Below are 22,947 nucleotides of genomic sequence, written 5' to 3'. Positions count from 1 at the left end.
AGTGGTTTGTTTATTGTTAGTATAGTAACTTTGCAATATGTATATATATTTTTGTAATTTTAGGGTCTCGTGATTTAAAAAAATTTAAAGTAATGATGACAACTCAAAAACATGACATGGATTTGGTTTTTCCTAGTCAAACTTGTAAAAAAAAAAAAAAACAAGTGAAAGCTAATTAAATAATATTTTTGTTGTGAGCTAAAATAAATACAAAGGGATATGTTTGGATATAAAGACAGAACCCAAATAAATCTCATCATCCTCTTCTCTTTTTGCGTCCATTGTTCTCGTCACAAATATCGCACGTGCGTGTGTGTGTGTCATCATCGATCATCGTCATCGTCATCGTCATCAGTCTTCGACCAGGACCCAATTCCATCCTTGTTCGGTCGTCTCTTGTTGTTGACTGTTTTACAAGGCTTCGACAATCTGCCCCAAACCCAATTCCCTCAGGTTTTTAGGGTTTTCTTTTTTTCTTAACAATACCTTTGCCTTATGTTGTTTTTACGTTAGGGTTGGTTTTTGACTCTCGATCGCTTGGATCTCTTCGTGTTTGGATTTGACGATTATATCCCTATTTAGTACTACATCAAGGGTTTTGTTGACCTTGGTTCTGACTTATTAAATTCGTAAAGTAGTAGTAATTTGGGACTGGTTTTTTGCACTTTTGTTCAGGTCAATTAAGAAGCTCTCTTCACATGCTCTGTTGAAAAGATATGAAGACGATTCCTCAGAGCTCTGTTGCCGTATCGGCATCGGCTCCTCAGCAGCTGGCTACTAGTGACTTGAGCAAGTTGCGTAATGTTATGCGATTAAAGATGTATGACATCTTCTTCTTCTCTCTCTCTTCTCTTTGTTATGTGATTGCTAAATAATAAAAAACCCTATGAGATTGATTTCTCTCTATCCTCAATATTTGTGTACAAACAAACAGTTTGGCTTTCTTAGCACCAAGGATAAAAACAAGTGGTTCAGAGTCTGATAAAGCCGCCAACTACCAAAAGCGTGCCAAACAATACACAGTTTTTGTAGATGATATACTCTGGAGCAATGCCCAATCATTGAAGGACTACGCCGATCAAAATACTCTTAAAGCCCGCTGTGATAATGTGGTCAGACGCTGTTTGCTGCGCCCTCCTCCTAATGCTGCTACTCCAAGTTCTGTTGCCATGATGAATGGATGTGTTACAGCCACCCGCCCTCTCGATACTTTCCAATCCGGATGCCCACCGCCAGTTACTTGCACCAACGGAGGTACATTCATTACTTATATATCTTAGTGCAGTTATTTTGATCTATGTGCATACATATCCTGACTCTTTCAAAACAGTTTCTGCAGGGTTTTCTTTTGGGACTGATCACATGCAGATGCAGCAATATTCTGCTTCTGCTGGTGCAAATAACTTTAATCACCAGATGGTTGATATTTATAGGCCAAATGTGAACCAGTTTACTTGTGGGGTCTCTAGCCCTCTGATTACTGGCGCAGGTTTTAGCAGCAACTGTGGTGTACCACTTCCTAATGGACCTATGGCTTCTCAAGAGCTCTTCACTACTCCTACCCATTTGTCAGCTTTGTCTCAACCTTTTCCGCAACCTCCTGATCAGTCAAACATGCATAGTAAATCTCTCTCTCTCTCTCTCTCTCTCTCTTTATTCTGTTTCCAATGTTCTCTTGAATTGTTGTTGGTGTCTCTATGTTTCTTACAAGTTGTTATCTTCCATGTGAAGGATACTCAATGAGCAACGTTGCTTCTTTTGGGACAACCAATCCCTATGGAGTTGTTATGCCTTCTGTATCAATGGCAGTTTCTCAGCATTCAGTTCCATGGAACTCCAATCCTATGCTTCAGGGAGTTGACTCCACCGTCACAAGTAATCTGCAAGGAATGCAACAGTATCCATTGCCCAAACGTCAACTGCATCAGGCTCTGTGGAATAATCAGTTCCAATCTGCTTCCACTAATCAAGATCATTTGGCTCACGGGTTTCACCAGCAAGCTCCTGATACTGACCACCAAGGACTACATTCTCAAAATCTTTACTCTGGTCAACTTGACAAGGATGCTTATCTCACTCAGCAAGCTATGGGTTTAGCTGCTCCTGTCATTAATAATGGACCAAGCTTAGATTCATACGAAGAAGCTCTTCACAGACAGGTTACTACAAATGGTTTCAAACCGTCCAAGTTGCAGTGCCAACAGGCTGCTGTTAAAGACCACTATATTGGTGCTCAAAGTGCATCTGTCCATGGTAGTCAGATGAATTCTTCTCCATTTTTCCAACCACGTCCTCAACAACAGCAGTCGGCATCAGTCCCAGTTCAGAGGAGGCAGCCATCTCTACAGAAATCAACTGGAATATCAGAAAACTATGATGGACAGAGAGGACATACTGTGGTAAACTTATGTCAAAGTAGTGCTATGCAGCCTGAACCTGTTCATCGTTTATCATCTCCAATACCGCATATAAGCAGCCAAACTGTTTCTCCTAGGAACACAGTTGAGAGCAAACATCTTGGGGATGGAAACGGTACAACACCGGTAAACGGAGATTGTGGTCAAGCGCATAAGAACGTGCAGCGGTGGCTTGTGTTTATGATCCATGTACGTAAGTGCAAGGCAAGAAAAGATAAGTGTGCCACCGAGTATTGCTTCCAAGGCAAAAAGATGTGGAAACATATATGCTTCTGCAAGCTCCCTGATTGCACATATAGCTATTGTCTTCCAACTCGGAAATGGATTCATCATTACAAGAAGTGCGGACAAAAAACGTGCACTGTCTGTGGATATGTCAAAAACTACAAGGAAAAGAACAAAGAAATAAGTGTAGCTCTCCGTAGAGCTAAGTATAGCTCAGGTAGTTCAAAATGTCAGCCTAGGAAATCCTCAAAATCCAGGCAAGCATGCAAGAAAGGAGGTGCTGAAGCTCCATCTGTTGATGCTGATCTGCAACCCTCAGTGAAGCGCCGCAAGGTACAGCGACCCTCCCAAAATGCCATTCCCGTGACGAAGAACATTTCAGTGACAGGAAGTGGTGTTGTATGTAAACCTCATTCCTCAATGAATATGAAAAAGAAAAATGGTTTGAAAAGTGATGACTGCAAAAGTGTCAGACCTGTGGTTATGCCCATGGACATAGATGTTCCTGATGCTTGTGGCATTCCCGTTACCCGGGAACTGGAGAAGCAAGTTGCTGAAGATACTCCCAAGGGTATAAACTGTGGTGGTTTCACAAAGGATGACAAAACTAGTTGCTTATTGGCACAAGGAAAATCCAAATGTATGAATGAAGTGAGTGCATCAAAGGAAGAAGGGAAATCCAAATGTATGAATGAAGTGAGTGCACCAAAGGAAGAAGAGAATGTGAAACAGTCTGTGGAAGTTGTAGATGCTTCTAAAATGGAAATCTCATCACTCGTTGAGTTATTTAGTCCAGAGCAAGTAAAGGGGCATATCCGCAGTCTTCGTCAGTGGGTAGGCCAGGTAAGCTGTCAGATTTTAATACTTCAGTTCTTGTTTGAGTTCATTCTTGTTCTGTTTTTGCATCCTCTTTTGGTCTAAATTAACTAAGAATGCACATGGCTATACATCAACGGTGGATGATTCTAGTTTTTTCCTTTGTCTATTTTCAGAGTAAAACGAAGGCAGACAAAAACAAAGCAATGGGGTGCACCATGTCTGAGAATTCTTGCCAGTTGTGTGCTGTTGAGAGGCTTGTATTTGAGCCAATACCTGTTTACTGCTCGCCATGTGGTGTACGCATCAAGAAAAATGCCTTGCACTATTATTGTGTTGTGGCTGGTGAGTCAAGGCATTATGTCTGTTCACCTTGCTACAATGAAGCGCATGAAAACTTGGTTTCTCTTGATGGAACTTCTATACCGAAAGCAAGTCTTGAGAAAAAGAAAAATGATGAACAAGTTGGAGAAGGGGTATGTATATATGCCTCATCACTTGTAGGATTACTAAAATTTGCTTCTTTTGTTTCTTTTTTTTTCCACGTCTGAACTAATGGTTTCATATGCAGTGGGTGCAATGTGACAAGTGTGAAGCCTGGCAGCATCAAATATGTGCTTTGTTCAACAGCAGAAGAAATCATGGCGAGGCCACCAAGTACACTTGCCCTAATTGCTATATACAAGAGCTGGAACAAGGCGAAAGAAGACCATTACCACCGAGTGCCATTCCTGGAGCAAAAGATTTACCAGTTACTGCTCTTAGCAACCATATAGAGGAGCGCTTATTCAAAAAGTTGAAGGAGGAAAGACAGGAGAGGGCTAGACTTCAAGGGAAATTTTTTGAGGAGGTGATCTCTCTAACTCTTTTGATGAATCTTCTGTTTCTGCTAAAGGGTGTCAACTGTTTTATGCTTTTGTTCTATCTTGAGTATGATGAAGCTTATCTAGAGTACTATTAGACACCTCACAGTTTAATGCAGCTTTTATGTCTAAGTTATAGGGTTACTTGAACAACTTGGAGCAACTTTTATTTACAGAACAGTTATGATGATAATCATATACCTTTGTTATTGACATGTCAGGTCCCTGGAGCCGAATCACTTACTGTCAGAGTTGTGGCATCGGTTGACAGAGTAGTAGAAGTAAAGGAAAGTTTCCTTGAGATTTTCCGAGAAGAAAATTATCCTTCTGAATTCCCATATAAGTCCAAGGTAGCAATGGTTTCATGATTGGTTCTTTTTATTCACTTTCATAATGTCTGTTTGGCACTTACACATCTCTAAATGTGTTATATTTCAGGTCATATTGTTGTTTCAGGAGATTGAAAATGTGGAAGTGTGCTTGTTTGGCATGTTCGTCCAGGAATTTGGAACAGAGTGTGGACCTCCCAATCAAAGGCGGGTCTACCTTTCGTATCTGGACTCAGTTAAGTATTTCAGACCTGAGGTTCGAACAGTGTCTGGAGAAGCCCTCCGCACGTTTGTGTACCATGAAATTCTGGTAAGCCACTTTTCCTCTATTCGCACAGCTTCTTTTGAGGTTTCATGTATACATGAGCCTTATCACCATGGACTTGTTCTGAATTTGCAGATTGGTTATCTCGACTATTGCAAGAAACGCGGTTTTACAAGCTGCTATATATGGGCATGCCCCCCAATAAAGGGTGAAGATTACATTCTTTATTGTCATCCTGAAATCCAGAAGACGCCAAAGAATGATAAACTAAGGGAATGGTATGAGACCTGTCCGTTCTTGTTTTTACTTGTTTGTCACGTGTGATTTACAATATTTCTTGGCACTTATCACATTTCATATCTTAATTTACAGGTATTTAGCAATGTTAAGGAAGGCTGCAAAAGAAGATGTGGTCGTCGAATGCACAAACTTCTACGATCATTTCTTTGTCCAATCTGGCGAATGTAGAGCTAATGTAACTGCTGCAAGGTTGCCATATTTTGATGGAGACTACTGGCCAGGTGCTGCTGAGGATTTAATACGTCAAATGAACCAAGAAGGTGATGGTGCGGTTCCAAATAGAAAAGGATTGACCAAAAAGGTCATATCGAAAAGAGCTCTTAGAGCTTTTGGCCAGTTGGACCTTTCTGTTAACGCCTCAAAGGATCGACTGATGATGCAAAAAGTAACTTCTTCTCATTCTCTACTCCACTATATATTGATGATGCCTCACGTCTTTAGCTCATGCTTTATTTCATTTGTTCTGCTTTATGTAGCTCGGTGAGACCATTTGTCCGATGAAGGAAGATTTTATAATGGTTCATCTGCAACATTGCTGCAAGCATTGTAGCACTCTCATGGTATCTGGGAACCGGTGGGTGTGCAATCAGTGCAAGAATTTTCAGATATGTGACAAGTAAGAGCTCTGCTATAATATGACCATATTCAGGTTATCGTATACTTCTTCAAATTGTTCAATTAAACCAATCTCTTTCAACCGCAGGTGTAATGAAGTGGAACAGAACCGCATAGAGAAAGAGAGACATCCCATAAATCATAAAGAGAAACACACGCTATTCCCTGTAAGTTTCTTTGGTGGTTAGAGCTTTAAAAGTTTCATTCTCTCTCGTTATTTTTTTTTGTATCTTGGAACCTAATGAGGTGAGGATCTTTGCAGATGGCCATCGAGGACGTTCCCGCAGAGATTAAGGACAAAGACGACAACCTCGAGAGCGAGTTCTTTGATAATAGACAATCTTTCCTGAATCTTTGCCAAGGAAATAACTATCAGTACGACACTCTAAGGCGGGCGAAACACTCTTCCATGATGATTCTCTATCATCTTCACAACCCAACTGCCCCTGCATTTGCCACCTTTTGCACGATCTGCCAACAAGAAGTTGAAAGCTCTCAGGGATGGCACTGTGAAGTTTGTCCAAACTATGATGTCTGCAGTGCCTGTTACTCTAACGCGTCTATCAACCATTCACATAAACTGATAAGTCGTTCCTCTTCTGCGGATACTAGTGCTGTACAACACAACAGGCAAACTAATCAAAACTATCAAGCCGTGATGAAGAAGGTATTTTTCTGATAAGCCATTTAACTATATTTAGACTGTTTCTCTGTGTGTGTAGCTTCTAGAAACAGATTAATAAATCTCGGGTTGTTGATATTTTCAGGTAAAAGAACTGCTGCTACATATGGCTGCATGCCGCTCTACAACACTGTGCAAGTATCATGGTTGTCGTAAGATGAAGTTGCTCTCCAGACATTCTTTAGCATGTAAGACTGGTCCTGGAGGTTGCCCTTATTGTAAGAGATTTTGGAGTATCCTCAGACTCCATGCCCGCAGCTGTAGAGATTCCCAGTGCACTGTCACCAAATGCAGGTACATAGCGAGAGAAAGATAGAGAGAGTTTCACATGCTTTAACACTGATTAAACCAACTTGCTATATATATATATATATATGTATATCTAACTCATTGGTGTTGCATCTCCTTTTAACAGAGAGCTCAGAGATATTAGTAGTAGGCAGCAGCAGCAGTCAGACAAAAGGCGTAGAGCTGCTGTAATAGAGATGATGCGGGAAAGGGCCGCTGAAGCCTCCCGCACTCGCTGACTCATCTGATAAAAAGACAAGCTCGCTGCATTCTCAACAACATCTCTGGAGGCGATTTAAAAAAGAAGAGATTCTTTTGTAGACTATTGTGTAAATTAAAGGAAGACTAGAAGCAAACAGAGGAGTTTTTTCTTCTCTTCAGCAGCTAATTACTACAAATTTAGGATTAGAGGAGGTGCATAGGAAGGTTTTTACATATATGCCAAATATAAGATGTAGGTTGTGGTGGATATTTCATTTGAGTTCTCTTTCAACATTCTTTGTATTGGCTGCAAAGTTCCATATCTTTATCATTTGTTGATTGATTCTTTTGTAAATAACTAGAGGATTTTGGCAATATATTTCTTTCACTGGATCATATAGTAAACACAAGTATATTTACAACAAATAGACCTCAAGTGTTACTATACTTACTACCTTAGAGGATGTTCAGTTTTCAAGTCGTCAGATGCATCGGTTTTATGAGATTTGTGTTCTTCTTCCAAGATCTTCTCCATGTATTTAGCATGTTCTTCTATCCGTATTTGAAGTGACCTCTGTACCTACTCACCCAGCAATTGGTTGAGAGCAAATCTTGATTGAAACTCAGATAACTGTATGGCTCAAACTCTCAACATTCATCAGTTTCATAACAGCCTCAAGAATTTCTTCAGCATATTACAAAAACAACACCTGCTTAGATCAACATTTTGCAGCAAAAAAAACTCTCAAGAAGAGAAGAAAAACAAAATCATGAATATATTTAAGATTGGTTGTTGAAATCACATAAAAGTTAAACTCACTTTCAGGCCCTTCAAGATTGTTCATATAGCTCGGGAATCCATCCCATTCTTGGCTTGTTGTGGTTAACAGTTGATCCTGGAGACAGTTCTGCAGGAACACAGTCTTGGCCAGGGTTAACTTGTTAATATCATTTGTATTAATCAAACCAAAAAGGTAACAAAATCTAAGGAGAGAAACTAACTCTGAAGAGTCTCATGAGTAAGCAAACAAGCTTAGACATATTAAACATTAGTTCTACTGCATCCAAAATATTAAACAATCAATTCCTTTTTATAAGAAAGCAAAAGACAGAAACATTTATTATATTAAGCTAAAAGAATTGATCACACATAACAAAAAAAAATATGGAACTCGATTCACTTTACTCGATCGCACACTAAGAATATAATCTTATCACAATTGCTTCCACATCCATCGAGAGATTTAGCTTTCTCATTCTTCTGTGATTTTTCTCTAATGGCAAACTCCAAGAAGCAAGCATGGTGAAGAACAAAACACTCATGTTTCAATAGTAACACAAAGATATGTTTCTATGTTTCAAGTACTGATAAAACTGTTCTCACTTATTTTCTTGGTGCAGGTTCTTTTGCACCACAGGCTTAACAAGTGACATCGAAATCGAAGTTGATGATATAACATTTCATCTACACAAGGTCTCAAGATTCACCTTTGTCTCTGATTTTTTTTCCAAAGTTACAGTAAAAACTAATTTTTGTGTGTGTTTCTTCTTAAGTTTTCTCTGATGTCAAAAAGCAGAAAACTTCACAGGCTGAGTAAAGAGCAAGAACAGAGTACAGAACAGAGTGATCCTCACATAAAGCTCGAGAATTTCCCGTGAAGTTCAGAGATTTTCGAGACAGTGGTAAAGATAAGCTACGGCTTCAAAGTCGACATCTCTGTTTCAACGGTGGTTCCACTACGTTGCGCCGCCGAGTATCTCGAAATGACAGAAGAGTACTCACCAGAGAATCTAATTTCGAAAACAGAGACGTTTCTCACACACTTCGTCTTCAGTAACAAACGAGAATCCATTAAAGCGTTGAAAGCTTGTGAATCAGTCTCGTCTTTAGCTGAATCTCTCGGTTTAACGGAACAGTGTATAGATTCCATCGTCTCCAAAGCTTCCTCGATCACATGGATTGCTCAGAAGAAGAATAAGGAGAAATTGATAGTTTGGTTTAGGACTAGTGGATCCGGTACTTAGTCATATGGTTAATGTCTCCTAATAATGGGTATAGATGTAAACAGGTCTAAACTCAATCACTAATATGGTCAATCTGGATTCATTTCTCTCTTATTCCCTAACTTTGTTTCTTGTGTCCACAGCTAACAGTGGAGATGAGCTATTGTAAAGACATCAGTCTTATTTTCAGTTTCATATAACCAAAAAGAAAAAAATGCACCTATCGATATGTAAAAGCAAGTTGGCCCTCATGTATTATATATTTTGTTTCTTTGTGTGTTTCTCCACATATCAAGTTTTTACAAGTCTTGTGATTGTGATCGTCACAGAATCAATAAAAACAATTGTTGCCTTATGGCTCTTATCCATTTGAGAATCAAGATTCTGTGACACTTCATTTCTTCCATATATTTTACATGAATTACAAGGACAGATTCTTTCAATTTTATTATGTGGCTTGCCTCAATTCAATGGTTCTAATTCACAAATCGTGTCTGACCTGTCAATAGCGACTCATGTTTTTGTATATAACACCCATTGGACTGAGCACGAAGAGGGCAAGATTGAAGAATAGAAAGCAAAGGGGTCAGAAAAGAATAATACAAAAGTTTGAGGGTTAAACCCATAAAATAAAAAGAGAAGAAAGCAGAGTCCCGCATCCGTTGCCTTCTGCAACTGGAACAAAAACACACGCCACGATGAATGAATGATTTAGAAATCTCTGTGTAAAGATTTGAAATTCGATGAAGAGCGTACCTAACTGGGCTTTGTCTTTCTTCTCCGACGAACTTTCCCGGCTAGCTGTTTCTGATGGTTATATCTGTGCCACCGCGATTTCGCTTCTCGTAATCCTTCTCTTTCATATCTTCCTTTCCAGTAAATTTCGCTTCTTCAGTTCTGCTTCTACTTCTTCCCCTACCGACCCAGTTTCTCATGCCGTGAACTCTCAATCAAGGTAAATAAAGGTTTGATTTTTGCCAATTAAGTTTTTGATTACTCACTTGGGCTAATTAAAAAAACTGCTCCTTTTTTTGCTTAAAGTGTGTTGCTTTCAAACCTTTGAAGGATTCTGCTTGAGAACGGTTCTCTTATCTTTAGGCTTTTATGTGTGTATTTTTTTTTTTCATTGAGCTATTTCCTGATACTAGTTTCCTCTCTATATACTTTTTGCAGGATATCCAGAGTAGTCTCTGATGAAGATTTGAAATTTCTTATTGATAATTTGGAGGAAAGAAATGAGTCTGATGAGATATGGGAAGATGTTATTCACAGAAGCAACGATCGCATTTCATACACTGCTAAACGCTGCAAACCCAAAGTACTTACTTGAATCGTTTTGTGGATATCTTCACTTTTCATTGTGCCTTTTTTAGTCTTTGTTTTGATTACTGAGGTTATAAACAAGCTTTTGCCTCTTCTTTAGGATGGTGGTCCTATGAAATACCTAAGTGTCACAGTCTTTGAGGATTGCTCTGCAGAGATTTTGAGGGACTTTTACATGGACAATGATTATAGGAAACAATGGGACAAGACTATGGTTGATCATGAGCAGTTGCAGGTTGACAGTTATAGCGGAATTGAGATTGGTCGCACGATTAAAAAGTTTCCCTTGTTGACATCAAGAGAGTATGTACTAGCTTGGAGATTGTGGGAAGGAAAGGATAAGTTCTACTGTTTCACAAAGGTAAAAAAATCAACTGAAACTTCTCTCTATGTCTCTGTTTGTTGTTGCTTAGCTTATTTTTTGTTCTTTGGTTATTATTAGGAATGTGATCACAATATGGTACCACAACAGAGGAAGTACGTACGTGTAAGCTATTTTAGATCTGGTTGGCGAATCAGGAAAGGCAAGTGGTTTGCTTATCAATTATTCTCCCAGAAATTATATTCAGTGTTGTTTGAATACCATATAATCAGACATCGAGTGATCATAGTGAGTAAGGCGTTTGTGTTGTCGTCATTTTCCATTTCTTGATATCTATCTAACTGTGAACCTTTACACTTGCTGCAGTTCCCGGTAGAAATGCTTGTGAGATCAAAATGTTTCATCAGGAGAATGCTGGTTTAAATGTTGAGATGGCGAAGCTCGCCTTCTCAAAAGGCATATGGGGTTATGTTTGTAAGATGGAAAACGCACTGTGCAAATACATGGCAACCAGTCATGGAACCCAAGGGTCCATCTTATCTGCCGTGACCTTAATAAAAAAGGTGAGGTTCATATCAAACATCTGCTCTGTAAAGTGGATTTCACTGTCCTGAAACCGAATGTGCATGAAGCAACCGATTTGGTCTTCACTGACATGGATGTTCCTGCAGGTTCCATCAGAGTTAGAAACTCAGACAGATGATGTCACAGTCTCGATGGCAACAATAAGTGGTGAAGGACTGTTGACTCATGTTGTAGCCAAACAAAGGAAGACATTGAGAAAACCATCAAAGAAACTGATAGCAAAAGGCCTGGTACTCGTGGGAGGTGCAATCTGCTTGTCCCGTGGTCACTCCGCCTTAAGTGCTAAAGTTGCATTGGCTTACCTCTTGACTAAGCTGAACAAACGTGGAACTTCTCTCAAGCAGACTACCTAGAAAACCATGATTTAAGTAAATATATCATTATCATTGTGGTGAAGAAACGCTATGACCACACATAGTCATAAACTCTGGTAGATTTTGGTCTTCAAAATGTTGTACCACTAGCGGAAAAATATTGCTTTCCGGTGTTCCGTATCAATGTAAAAGCTCACGTTATAAACATACAAGCCTAAGGTTATATTTCTTGTAAGCTGTCTATAAGGTTTTTATCCTTTTTGAAAAGTTGCGTTTCTATTTCAGTTTTTATAATTCCTTATTGTAAAGGATAGATTTTGATCTGTTATGTTGCCCAAAAAGTGAAGTTTTCTTTTGAGGTTGGCCTTATGTTTCAGAGTCCCTTATGAGAAATTTCTTATCTCCTCCATTTAATTCATGCACTTGGCTGGTCAGCTGTCTCTGTTTAACAGGAAAAGATGGCTGTAATTTCGATTATGTATATAGTATATGTGCATGAATTATATATCTTACGTTCTACTTCTTGATACCATGCACATATATATGTTCCGTAAAAACTGACTGACTCTGATCATTCATATTTTGATTCTCTTATACATTTTTACTTGTTGATGACACATGTATAATATTAGAGTGCTTTCTGTCTATTTCCTTATTTGGGTCGTCCAGAAATATTTTGAGGAGTTTGGCTTGGAAGGTAATGATAATTTTGAATGATCTCCTCAAGCTAGCTCTTTGTATCTTTATAGAAAACAAAATATATGTATTTGGTGCGTTTTTATGGAACTTTTCCTTAAAGTAATTATACTCGAGATCATCAGTCTTGAAACCCTAATTACTCAATAGCGAGTTATATATCTCTCTGTATCGGATTCGGAGATTACTTCCTCTCCAAGATTGTGCGTGCGAGATGGGTTCGTCTTTTCGTCTAGCGGTGATGCAACGTGGGAGTAAGAAGAAGAGAAGAAGAAGAAGACAACCGGAGATTCCTATGGATGTGGTGATGGCGGAGATCCTTACGAGACTACCAGCTAACTTACTGATGAGATTAAAATGCGTCTCAAAGCTTTGGTCATCGCTCATCAGCTCTCGCTACATGAGAAACCGTTTCCTAACTGTCCCATCCCCTCCTCGTCTTTACATGTCTTTGCGGGATCTCACTGAATACCGTAACTGTATGTTACTTACGTTGTCTCCAGACACTGCTGCTCCGTCAACCTTTGTAGTTGACCACAACCGGAATATATCACGGATGGAAAGCCACGTCTTGCAAAATCTTGGTGGCTTCATGTGCTACTGCTTTTCGGGTAAGCCACGGCTCTTTAACCCTGTCACCAGACAACTTGTGACCTTACCCTCCATAGAAAAATACATCTTCAAACTTCCTCCAGAAGAAGGTAGTAGCTCCTGTTATTCTTATTGTTTTTTCGGACTAGACCCTTCTAACAACCGCTACAAAGTGCTCTGCTCCTTTGGTGTATACTTGGAAGATTCGAAAGAGTATAGCTCTGAGCATAGGGTCTTTGTCCTCAAACCTGGAGGAACAAGAAGAAGAGGTTCCTGGAAAAAGGTGGCTCCAACTCCACCAGACTTTCTTCGTCACATTTCGATCCCACGAGGACTGTCTATCAATGGGTTTATATATTACCTGGCTTGGACTGATGTGCTCAAATCTACCGTTGTGAGTTTCGACACTAGATCCGAAAAGTTCATGGCAATGCTGCAGTTACCTTGCAAGAACGTATATCAGCTGCCTGAAGTGGTGGCCGAGAATTTGACTCTTATAGAGTACGGTGGAAAAGCAACTATATTTGACAAAACCAATCTTAGAGACAAGGGTTTGGTGGATCTATGGGTTGTGGAAGATGCCGCGAACAAGAAATGGTCTAGGAAGACTCTCGTTTTGCAGCCTTCTCAGCTCCATCTGGTCAATAACATTATACTCAATGTAAGAGGTACAACCCAAAATGGCAAGGTTCTCCTGGTACCACACGAACTTATTTCTCCCTTTCACGTTCTCTGCTATGATCTGCAAAGCAATGATATGAGAAAGATCGAAATCAAAAGTATACCGGACCACTGGTTTAGTAAGGACAAAGCTAGCGTAGATATTGACTTGATGTTTATGGACCATAGTGAGAGCATCCTCTACCTGGAGACTTGAATTAATCGGCCTTTCTACCTCTAGTGCCATTTCTTGTTGACTTTATAATTTAAAGAATGAATCGTTTGTTTTTCTTGTTTCATTTTATGAGCACTCTCTTTTGATATAAGTCTTTTACGTTTACTACATCTACCTCTCTGTCTAGACTGAGTTTATGAGGTTGGATTGAAATGACCCGACTGGTCCAAACAAGGAAAAATCTCCCTGACTTATAAAAAATAAATGCGTAAGGTTATATCATTCTTGTAACTCTCTGTGAGATTATATAATACTTCAATCTAATAGAACAAAAAAATGACAAGCATCAAAAGTAGGAGAATAATAAAACTTATAAAACTTGGTTTTCTTGCAAATTGCTTCCTCAAAATCGATCAGTGTTTACTAATAACTTCACAAGAAATGTGAGCTGTTACATTGTGTGTTGTGTTATAGCTTATAAAAATATCAAAACAAGTAATATCGATTTACGGTAGTAACTTGTAACTTGTAAGATTTGGTTTCTTTCATATTGCTTCGTCATGATATGAAGATATATTGCTTCGTCATGATAGATATGAATCTATATGTATTTGATTATTTTACCAATTAATCAAGGGCATGTTATTGGATTCTAAAGAATTTGATGACTTCAGTGAAATCATAGAAAAGTGAATAACTAAAAAAGTTTAAAGTATTTCTAAAAGAGATTTCTATAGTCTTGTTATTAAGTTTTCTATAATCTTGTAAAGTTACCCAAAAAAATCTCTATATTTTAATGATACTTTCCATGACTTTATTTTGTGAAGAAAGATGTGTAAATTTATAAACCATTAACATAACAATTGAATTCATTAAGAATCCTAGATTCTTTTGTTTTAGATGAACAACACAAAACCACTTTATAAAATTTTGAATCCAATAACTTCAAATTTATTAAGATTTTGAATAACTTTTTGAATAATAACATATTCTACGTAACATGTAAAGTCATTAAAACTCTATTTAAATCTTAAACCAATAACACTCTTAAGACAATAGGAAAGAAATGTGGGGTGTTGCACTGAGTGTTATTATAGCTTTAGTAGTCATCAAGATCAGTGTCTGGCTTTATAGATGTGCTAACCCTAACTTCTCCGGTAAGCTACCTCCGGGTTCAATGGGGTTTCCGGTGATAGGAGAAACCGTTGAGTTCTTCAAACCATACAGTTTCAACGAAGTCCCTCCATTTGTCAAGAAAAGAATGTCAAAGTTGGTTTTTATTAAGTTTCAAGATTCTGTCTCATTTCTCTTAATTCTTGGCTGATCTCTGTCTCTCTCTGGGGATTGTTACTTTAGGTACGGTGGTTCGTTGTTCCGGACAAATATCCTCGGCTCTAAAACGATTGTTTCGTCAGACCCGGAAGTGAACTTTGAGATTCTCAAACAAGACAACAGGTGTTTCATCATGAGCTATCCAGAAGCTATTGTTAGAATATTTGGGAAAGACAATTTATTCTTCAAGCAAGGAAACGACTTCCACAGGTACATGAGACAGATAGCTCTGCAGCTTCTTGGTCCTGAGATTTTGAAGCAGAGATTTATACAAAAAATTGACCAAGAAACACGCGAACATCTCAAATCTGTCGTCGTCTCCTTCCAAGGCGTCTTAGACATCAAAGATACTGTTGGAAGAGTATAATTAGCCCTAGCTCCATCTATTTTTAGAGGTCACATGTCTATCTTACTCACTTGTTTGTTTTAACGAGTTTTTGTTGTTGTTGTTGTTGTATTGCAGTTGATATTGGAACAAATGATCCAGATGATCATAAGTGACATCAAACCTGAGACTAAGAGCAAACTTATAGAAAACTTTAGAGATTTCAGCTTTGATTTGCTTAGGTCCCCTTTTGATCCTTCTTTTTGGAAAACTCTTTACAATGGTCTTATGGTAAGATCTCTTGTCCATAACTTGTTAGCTCAATAAATTTTCTGGTTATATATATATTAACACCCTGCCTCCACTTTCCTATGTTAAGGCACGCAAAAATGTGATGAAGATGATAAAAATATTGTTCAAAGAAAGGAGAGAAGAAGCAAGATCGGATGGTTTAAAATATGGAGATTTCATGGAGACAATGATAGATGAGGTGGAGAAAGAAGGTGATACTGTGAACGATGAAAGATCTGTAGAGCTAATATTGAGTTTACTGATTGCATCTTATGAAACTACTTCCACTATGACGGCAATAACTGTGAAATTCATAGCTGAAAACCCCAAAGTGCTTATGGAGTTGAAGGTAAATCTTACTCAAAGATCTCTGAAGTGAATAAGTGTTGTTAAAAAGCTTGAATCATATGCTTTACGCTTAACTATGTTGAACAGAGAGAGCATGAGACCATCCTCCAAAACAGAGTTGCTAGAGAGTCTGAAATTACTTGGAAAGAATACAGATCCATGATGAGTTTTACCCACATGGTAGCTTTCTGTTTTTATACTTGTTAGTACAGTAGTTGACTGTTACAATTGCAGGTTTTCATTTCGTTGATTGTTGCAATTGCAGGTTATCAATGAGTCTCTTCGTTTAGGGAGTTTGTCACCAGCTATGTTCAGAAAGGCGGTGAGTGATGTGGAGATCAAAGGCAAGTTAGATTCTCTCTTTTGCATCATAATATAACTACAAATTTGTTACCAATAATCTAATTTAAAAGCTTGTTTTGGTTGCAGGCTATACAATACCAGCAGGATGGATTGTATTGGTTATTCCATCTCTTCTTCATTATGACCCTCAGATCTATGAACAACCATGTGAGTTTAATCCATGGAGATGGGAAGGGAAAGAATTGCTTTCTGGCTCTAAAACGTTCATGGCGTTTGGTGGTGGTGCAAGACTCTGTGCAGGAGCAGAGTTTGCTAGGCTTCAGATGGCTATATTTATTCATCACCTAGTCACAAAGTATGACTTCTCTTTGATTGAGCAATATGATATCATTCGAGCACCCTTACTTCGATTTTCCAAGCCGATACGCATAAGTATCTCCGAAAATCCCTAAAAGCTCGTCTCATCACTATTCAAGTCTTTTTTAGTGTTTATGCCTTTGTGGATACATACCTCACCATTGGTAAAACAAATGATGAATGTATAGAAGAAACTAATCTTCTCTCAGTTAGAAATTTTACAACAGTAATGTTCATACTCCTCAGCCTCTTCCCCTTTCATCATTATTCTTTCTTCATACTTTCGGTTTCAGCAATTAGATGCTCATCAAAGACGGCATTCTTGGCTTGGAGATTACCGTCGGAATCTTCCTCACTACTCCATTTTCTTACAAACTTGGGGACCATGTTTTTTACATCTCGCGCCTCTGACACTTCATCCATATCATTAACTCGTTCGAACCGGACTGCACTCACTTTTCTGGCATTCCCTGCTAGTATCTGTCCCCAAAGGTAGTTAGAGAATAAAATAAGCGTTTTGCAGAATGCCATAGGGGAGTGCTATTATGAGTCTATGTACCTCTAATCTATGAACTTGGTGCTTTTCCTTCTGATCTTGACGCTCGTGTTTACCCTCCTCTTGTTCATCATTCTCTTCCCAGTTCTCCTTTTCAAGAACGACTGTCACACTCTCACCTGTCTTTGGGATATACCCAAAGGCCTCACACACAAAACCTGAGACAGTCTCATACTGATGGCCCTGTGAAAAGGGGAACAAACAATCTTAAGGATCAGTTCTGCTTTTTAGAGGGACACACTAAAGTAGAGTATATTACCTCTGGCATCTTTATGTTGAGTTCTTCAGATAACTGGTCAATCGAAGTGTTGGCATCAACATCATATATCCCCTCCGCTCGCATCACGATATAACCCGTTTTCTTCTGAATCTCCTCCTATTCAGCACAAAACAATGGAAGTGAGAAACAAAGTGAAGAAAATAGACCCAAACCGTGAAGAAGAAGAACAAGTCGACACTAGGATGAACTTACCTTTGAATCATTTTCATCAAATATTTCACCAACAATCTCTTCGACCACATCTTCAAGAGTTATTATCTGCATGGAGAGAAATTAGACAACTTTTCAAGGAGAACAGGAGAGAAAAATAAAGTAAAGAAGAGGACAACCAGCAACATACTCCAATGGTTCCACCGTATTCATTAAGAACAACTGCCATGTGAACCTTTCTTATTCTAAACTCTCTAAGAAGATTCCAAACTGACATCGAATCTGCAAATTTTGACATCACATCAAAATTTATTGTGAGTGTGCATATAATGCCTAAGGTTTAGGTATAAAACTAAAAGAACTAATGCATCGAAGATTACCAGGGACAAAGAATGCAGGTTTATGTGCCATGTCCACCACAGTAGTACTTTCAAGCAATTTACCCTTGAAAACATACATATAGAATAGAAATAAAAAAAACCTCCATAAGTGCACAACTATGGTGTCCTCACTCGCCATCAGTGAAAAGAAAACAAATACAAGAAACAGAGAAAAAGAAGTAGCAGCCAGACCTTTGGAACATAATCTAGGAGATCCATAGCATATGCAATACCAACTATGTTGTCAATCCTCTGCTCAAAAACAGGCACCCTGTGATGAAAACCTTTGAGCACAACAAATAATCCTAAGAAGAAAAAAAAATGTTCTTCAAAAAGCTGTCAAAATTTACAAACCTTGAGTACTGATGGGTAACCCAAAAGTCATGAAAATCAACTAGGCTGCCGCTGCCATCTATTGCAACTACATCAACAAGTGGAGTCATCACCTCTCGGACATGGGTATCCTTAATCTCTAACACATTTTCAATCATATCCTGCAACGTGTGTCATTTAAATTATCACAAGTCTAGGTAATTCATACATACTCATTGAACGTCCATAACAAACTCATACCTGTTCTTCCTCTTCTATGGCCCCACTTAACTCTGCACCACGTAGCATTAGTTTCAATTCATCTTCAGTAACATATGGCTCACTAGCACATAAAGAACAAAAGACTATAGGTAAGTTGTCTTATGGAAAGAGGCACAATTATATATTTTGATTTGGACAGACAACTCCAATCTGATGCATACCTCCGTCCTTTCAAACCAAGAAGTTTTAGAATTCCCATCGAAAGATATGTCACAACTCTTCCAACAGGATATAGTATCAAGGAAAGCCATGCCACTGGTCTGACCTAGATGCATAGTAAGTCAACATAAATCAGACTATCTCTATTATCACATGAGCATATTTTGTTTGTCAAGCCTTTGCTGATGATAACAAATTCAAACTTACCACAATCCTTGCAACCTCTTGAGCATTGTGAACCGCTACACTTTTTGGAGTTATTTCAGTCAGGAGTAATATGGCTACCTATAATCATTCAAGACTCAAAACTTCTATAGCTATCTCGGTCTAGAGGAATAAGTAAAATTTATATGTACCGTCATCAATCCAGTTGCTGCACTAACACCAGCTTCACCAAAAATAGCTGTTGCCGCTTCAGTGACCAAGGCAGTTGCCGCAATATTCACAACACTAAATAACAACCGAAAAAGTTAAGAGACAAAATAAAAATCAAGCAAACATCCCAAAAACAACATTCCAAGTTCGCACGAAAAAGCATTACGTTGTTCCAATAAGTATGGTTGTCAAGAATCTGGTAACATCACTGCGGAGCATCCTGAAAACGCCATTTTCAGGCTCTTTTTCAGCCAGCTCGCGCACCTGAGACAAAACATATAACACCACCACATTTGAAGAAGCATGCCAGAGACAGGAGCATGAACATATGTATAGAGAAAGAAGATATGAGTTAATACCTTCCAAGGCCAGAGAGTGGTGATGGATGTCTCTGCCATGGAGAAGAATGCTGAAAGACCGAGAAGCACAGCTAATATCAAACCTTGCTCTCTAAGAACCTTAAGAACCAGAGAAGTTTTCGGCCAAGCATTCTTCAACAACAATTTGCTCTGACTCAAAGCCACATCCATCACATTCGTCGATGCTAATACTTTCCGACATCCATACAACCAAAAGCCACACACCACTGCTCCTAAAACGATTCCCCGTTTGAGCAAAATCTTAATCGAATCGAGCTGTTCGGTGGAATCGGAATGTTTCTGACTAGTACCCACATGATGTTCACTCGCACTCAACACAACAAACTGATTTCTATGGCTAAACTCACATCTTTTCCGGAACCTAATAAAACTGGAACTAGAGGGACTAGACAAGACATAGAGCGCGGGCTGCTTCTTCTTTTTTCTCTGAAGAAATCTTACTGAAAAAATGGATCTTTGGATACATAGTTGCGTGAAACTTGAGTTCCTCTTGGTGGAAATGAAAGAAGGACCTCGAACAGATAAATCAAGTTCCATATGAATAGGATTAACCACAATCTCTCTCTGGAGATAAAGAGTGTAACCAAATTCTTCTCCTTTTTTTAATTTATAATTCTCGAGTAACTTGATACGCCAAAAGAAGATTTTGGATGTTGATCGAAACTCAACACTAAGACTGATTTTATGAGACAGAGTCGTGCCTGGAATGTTTGCAGAGAAGAAGAAAGGCGGCGTCTTTCCCTCCGCCGAGCAGGTGACACAGAGAGAGAAGAGAGATGGTTAAAATCAGAGAGTTCAGAACCGTTGAGCAGCTATACCGGACCGGTTAACTTGGTTTCTTTTGTCAATAACACTATCCCAAAACAGAGATAACATACACTACTTCTTAAAGGGTAATTTAAGGCCCATTTAACAATTCACTAGGCCCAAATTTACACTACCCTATATTGTTCTTTTCTTTTCTTTTTTCCCGGGAAAATTCGAATTTCGTTTTGTTAAAACTTAATACATTTTCGAGTATCATTCTCTTTAATAAGTTTTAATGTCTCATTTATTTATGAATTTTCAGTTTATTTGTTACCAGCTTTTATGCATTCAAAAATAAATAAAAATAAAAATATAGAAGAACACACCTCTCGTATAATATAAAGGAGGGAATTATTTATTTTAATGTAAGCGTTACATACATATATGGAGGAAACAGAAGCGATAATTAGAAGCGATCAATGATCCTCATAGCAGCATCAGAGAGTTGTGCATATATATTGATTTGGCTAATTACTTCCAAAGACTCTCCAAACAAAGACTCATCAAACTTGACATTTTGGATACTGGAACGACAGCTCCAAGGGTAGCCAAGTGCAAGCTTTATCGATTCAGCGGCTTTGTCGTAATGACGGGTTCCTAGATTCGTTTTGGCTTCCGACAGTTTCCTAGGTACCTCCTTCAGCAAGTTCTGATTGCAAGCCTTCAAAACTTTCTTTACTTGTGCTTCGTCTTCTTTTGACAACAGATCCGTTATGTTGCTACACCAAAATTCAGAACCAGATATACATTAATCATAGATTAAATATAGTATATGGTTATTAGCTAGCTAGCTAGAAGTGAGAAAACTTGCTTGGTGATGATACGGAGGCGAGAGTCGAGACAGTGTATGACGATGCCGGCGATACCAACAGGGTCAGCTTGAAGGGAGGTTGGGTCGGATTCAAGACACTGCATGCATGTGGTCGGGACTTGTGCATTGTGGCATTCAGTTATCATCAGGTCCTTCTCGGCCCAAGCCGGAGAGATGATCACCACTAGAAGAGCTAACAGGACAAACTTGATCATCATGCCAATTATATATTTTCCTATGATTTTTTATGTCTCTCTTCTATTTCTTTGAAGGGTGCATGTGAAGTGAAACACTTATATAAACTGAGAGAATATGATGAAACTGTGGTTGGTCACGAGGTATCTCTCGTTCATGCATGAGGAGGTAGCTAGCTCTGTTGGTCACATACTGTACGCAAGCTCTCAACCTCTATTCAATTTAACCTTTTGTTTAACTGACCGTTAAAATGCAAGCTGCTCTTCTTATTTAATAAGATTCCTTTGCTTATATGTGGCCTAATATATTCCTTTCCTATGAATTTGATGGCAATTTAGTTATATTTTTTTTATATATTTATTTTCTAATTCACATATCACTAGCGTAATAAGGTAAAACTATTTATCATTTTTCATCTAAATATATTAGCACAACTAATATATATACTCTATAGTCTCTATTCACGTAGATCTTGGGATCTCAATCACGTATTCTAATATTCAGTACCCAAACTAAGAAAGAAACTACAGTCGTCGGACTATCACTGTTTAAAATGTAACGTTGGCACTGGTTTTTTCACATGGGTAAGCAAGCTTCCCTCACATTTCCTGGAGTAACCCATAATTATGCAGCTTAGCTTGCATTCATATCTCGTTAAGAGTTTTGTTCTAACCATACTGATTTCATATTGATCAATGTGATCTTTTTTGAGCTCCTCTTCTCTTCAGCTGGACTACTAGCCTCCAAATTACTTACCGGACAAGCTAACGAGTTTGAGCAGTTAAAAATATTATTTTGATGGAGAATAACAAAACTCTTGCATGGCCTGCAGAGCTTCGATACACAACAACGGAAACTTAATTAGCTCTGTACACAATTGAAAGACGTAAACTATACGCAAAGCTCTATACGTACACAAGAGTTGAAATCTTAGAAGACATAGAACTTATAAGAATTCCTTGCAAGTCTCTGTTTTTTAAGATAAAAAAATCCAAACAATCTTAAAGAGGAACAAGAAAATCCTAAAGAGCTTGAAAATCAAAATGTAAAAGTCTCAAGTAAAGAAGACTTTGAAGTTTAAACACATATAGCTTGGACATCCTCTACAAAGTCTAATACCTTGCATTCATATCTCATTAAGAGTTTTGTTCCAACCATACTGATTTCAGAAACTACAGTATACATATACATAATCATTATTGTTTATACATATATAAAGAGTCAATTATACTAGGACTTATATCAGCCTTACGAGTTATGACCCATAAACCCACTTTTAGGGACATTTTTCCTCAAATTTTTTAAGATAAAAAAATTCCAAACAATCTTCTTAAAGAGGAACAAGAAAATCATAAAGAGCTTGAAAATCAAAATGTAAAGTCTCAAGTTATGAAGACTTTGAAGTTTGAACCCACTTAGCTTGGACATCCTCTACAAAGTCTAAACTGGTCAGAACGGAAGTTGGATGATGCTTAAGCTCTTCAAATCCATGAAAATGGATTCTTGTAGCAGTACTGCTCTCGATATTGTAGAAGAAAAGGTAGAAAGGGTAGCAGCACGTGTGCGGCGAAAAGACAATCTCTCCAGTACCGGTCATCCCAACAAATTTGTGGGGGTAGACAATGGATGGTAG

At 38.4% G+C, this 22,947-nt stretch overlaps 7 protein-coding genes across 7 annotated transcripts in view; 4 read left to right on the top strand and 3 right to left on the bottom strand.

The window, feature by feature from the left end:
- The first annotated feature begins 157 nt into the window (after window positions 1-157).
- On the top strand, window positions 158-7,397 carry LOC17897214 (histone acetyltransferase HAC4). The gene is made up of 16 exons (XM_023777090.1): window positions 158-453; window positions 676-820; window positions 935-1,254; window positions 1,331-1,621; window positions 1,732-3,485; window positions 3,635-3,934; window positions 4,030-4,308; window positions 4,543-4,671; window positions 4,760-4,960; window positions 5,051-5,193; window positions 5,288-5,600; window positions 5,692-5,831; window positions 5,919-5,997; window positions 6,093-6,497; window positions 6,598-6,806; window positions 6,928-7,397. Exons 2-16 carry the CDS (start codon window positions 717-719, stop codon window positions 7,037-7,039), a joined length of 4,779 nt encoding a protein of 1,592 aa, XP_023632858.1. The 5' UTR covers window positions 158-453; window positions 676-716; the 3' UTR covers window positions 7,040-7,397.
- A 2,158-nt stretch (window positions 7,398-9,555) lies between these two features.
- LOC17898651 (phosphatidylcholine transfer protein) lies at window positions 9,556-11,850 on the top strand. The gene is made up of 6 exons (XM_006304980.2): window positions 9,556-9,960; window positions 10,179-10,323; window positions 10,429-10,689; window positions 10,771-10,852; window positions 11,017-11,213; window positions 11,322-11,850. The coding sequence occupies exons 1-6, from the start codon at window positions 9,749-9,751 to the stop codon at window positions 11,586-11,588; spliced, it is 1,164 nt and encodes a 387-aa protein (XP_006305042.1). The 5' UTR covers window positions 9,556-9,748; the 3' UTR covers window positions 11,589-11,850.
- Window positions 11,851-12,326: 476 nt separating this feature from the next.
- Window positions 12,327-14,009, top strand: LOC111832569 (putative F-box protein At5g62660). The gene has a single exon (XM_023789728.1). The coding sequence runs from the start codon at window positions 12,460-12,462 to the stop codon at window positions 13,711-13,713; it is 1,254 nt and encodes a 417-aa protein (XP_023645496.1). The 5' UTR covers window positions 12,327-12,459; the 3' UTR covers window positions 13,714-14,009.
- Window positions 14,010-14,727: 718 nt separating this feature from the next.
- LOC17899458 (cytochrome P450 708A2) lies at window positions 14,728-16,867 on the top strand. The gene is made up of 7 exons (XM_023789727.1): window positions 14,728-14,940; window positions 15,028-15,364; window positions 15,467-15,619; window positions 15,708-15,968; window positions 16,055-16,147; window positions 16,233-16,311; window positions 16,397-16,867. Exons 1-7 carry the CDS (start codon window positions 14,738-14,740, stop codon window positions 16,720-16,722), a joined length of 1,452 nt encoding a protein of 483 aa, XP_023645495.1. The 5' UTR covers window positions 14,728-14,737; the 3' UTR covers window positions 16,723-16,867.
- On the bottom strand, window positions 16,735-20,258 carry LOC17898986 (DUF21 domain-containing protein At1g55930, chloroplastic). Its single transcript, XM_006306823.2, has 14 exons — window positions 19,481-20,258; window positions 19,288-19,385; window positions 19,103-19,196; window positions 18,954-19,031; window positions 18,749-18,852; window positions 18,567-18,648; window positions 18,348-18,487; window positions 18,186-18,264; window positions 17,994-18,057; window positions 17,804-17,895; window positions 17,656-17,721; window positions 17,443-17,559; window positions 17,187-17,366; window positions 16,735-17,107 (listed from the first exon to the last, which is right to left on the bottom strand). Exons 1-14 carry the CDS (start codon window positions 20,036-20,038, stop codon window positions 16,892-16,894), a joined length of 1,968 nt encoding a protein of 655 aa, XP_006306885.2. The 5' UTR covers window positions 20,039-20,258; the 3' UTR covers window positions 16,735-16,891.
- Window positions 20,259-20,621: 363 nt separating this feature from the next.
- LOC17897874 (pectinesterase inhibitor) lies at window positions 20,622-21,381 on the bottom strand. Its single transcript, XM_006304847.2, has 2 exons — window positions 21,120-21,381; window positions 20,622-21,027 (listed from the first exon to the last, which is right to left on the bottom strand). Exons 1-2 carry the CDS (start codon window positions 21,335-21,337, stop codon window positions 20,715-20,717), a joined length of 531 nt encoding a protein of 176 aa, XP_006304909.1. The 5' UTR covers window positions 21,338-21,381; the 3' UTR covers window positions 20,622-20,714.
- Window positions 21,382-22,701: 1,320 nt separating this feature from the next.
- Window positions 22,702-22,947, bottom strand: part of LOC111832462 (putative F-box protein At1g53360) — a 936-nt gene continuing 690 nt past the window's right edge. Inside the window, exon 2 of the mRNA XM_023788801.1 lies at window positions 22,702-22,943. Coding sequence (XP_023644569.1) covers window positions 22,702-22,943 — 242 coding nt within the window. The remainder of the gene's footprint in view (window positions 22,944-22,947) is intronic.

This window comes from Capsella rubella, unplaced genomic scaffold (genome assembly GCF_000375325.1).
Source record: "Capsella rubella cultivar Monte Gargano unplaced genomic scaffold, Caprub1_0 scaffold_1, whole genome shotgun sequence".
Taxonomy (NCBI): Eukaryota; Viridiplantae; Streptophyta; class Magnoliopsida; order Brassicales; family Brassicaceae; genus Capsella; species Capsella rubella.
This window is presented reverse-complemented; position numbering and strand designations above follow the sequence as displayed.

Coding starts and splice junctions, on each gene's coding strand:
- LOC17897214 (XM_023777090.1), top strand. CDS start 717: ATGAAGACGATTCCTCAGAGCTCTGTTGCCGTATCGGCATCGGCTCCT. Junction 3,486..3,634: donor TTCGTCAGTGGGTAGGCCAG/GTAAGCTGTCAG, acceptor GTCTATTTTCAG/AGTAAAACGAAGGCAGACAA. Junction 4,309..4,542: donor AAGGGAAATTTTTTGAGGAG/GTGATCTCTCTA, acceptor TTGACATGTCAG/GTCCCTGGAGCCGAATCACT.
- LOC17898651 (XM_006304980.2), top strand. CDS start 9,749: ATGAAGAGCGTACCTAACTGGGCTTTGTCTTTCTTCTCCGACGAACTT. Junction 9,961..10,178: donor GCCGTGAACTCTCAATCAAG/GTAAATAAAGGT, acceptor TACTTTTTGCAG/GATATCCAGAGTAGTCTCTG. Junction 10,853..11,016: donor TGGTTGGCGAATCAGGAAAG/GCAAGTGGTTTG, acceptor CACTTGCTGCAG/TTCCCGGTAGAAATGCTTGT.
- LOC111832569 (XM_023789728.1), top strand. CDS start 12,460: ATGGGTTCGTCTTTTCGTCTAGCGGTGATGCAACGTGGGAGTAAGAAG.
- LOC17899458 (XM_023789727.1), top strand. CDS start 14,738: ATGTGGGGTGTTGCACTGAGTGTTATTATAGCTTTAGTAGTCATCAAG. Junction 15,620..15,707: donor CTCTTTACAATGGTCTTATG/GTAAGATCTCTT, acceptor TCCTATGTTAAG/GCACGCAAAAATGTGATGAA. Junction 16,148..16,232: donor TGATGAGTTTTACCCACATG/GTAGCTTTCTGT, acceptor TTGCAATTGCAG/GTTATCAATGAGTCTCTTCG.
- LOC17898986 (XM_006306823.2), bottom strand. CDS start 20,038: ATGGAACTTGATTTATCTGTTCGAGGTCCTTCTTTCATTTCCACCAAG. Junction 19,386..19,480: donor CCACTCTCTGGCCTTGGAAG/GTATTAACTCAT, acceptor GTTTTGTCTCAG/GTGCGCGAGCTGGCTGAAAA. Junction 19,197..19,287: donor ACCATACTTATTGGAACAAC/GTAATGCTTTTT, acceptor GTTGTTATTTAG/TGTTGTGAATATTGCGGCAA.
- LOC17897874 (XM_006304847.2), bottom strand. CDS start 21,337: ATGATGATCAAGTTTGTCCTGTTAGCTCTTCTAGTGGTGATCATCTCT. Junction 21,028..21,119: donor CGCCTCCGTATCATCACCAA/GCAAGTTTTCTC, acceptor ATTTTGGTGTAG/CAACATAACGGATCTGTTGT.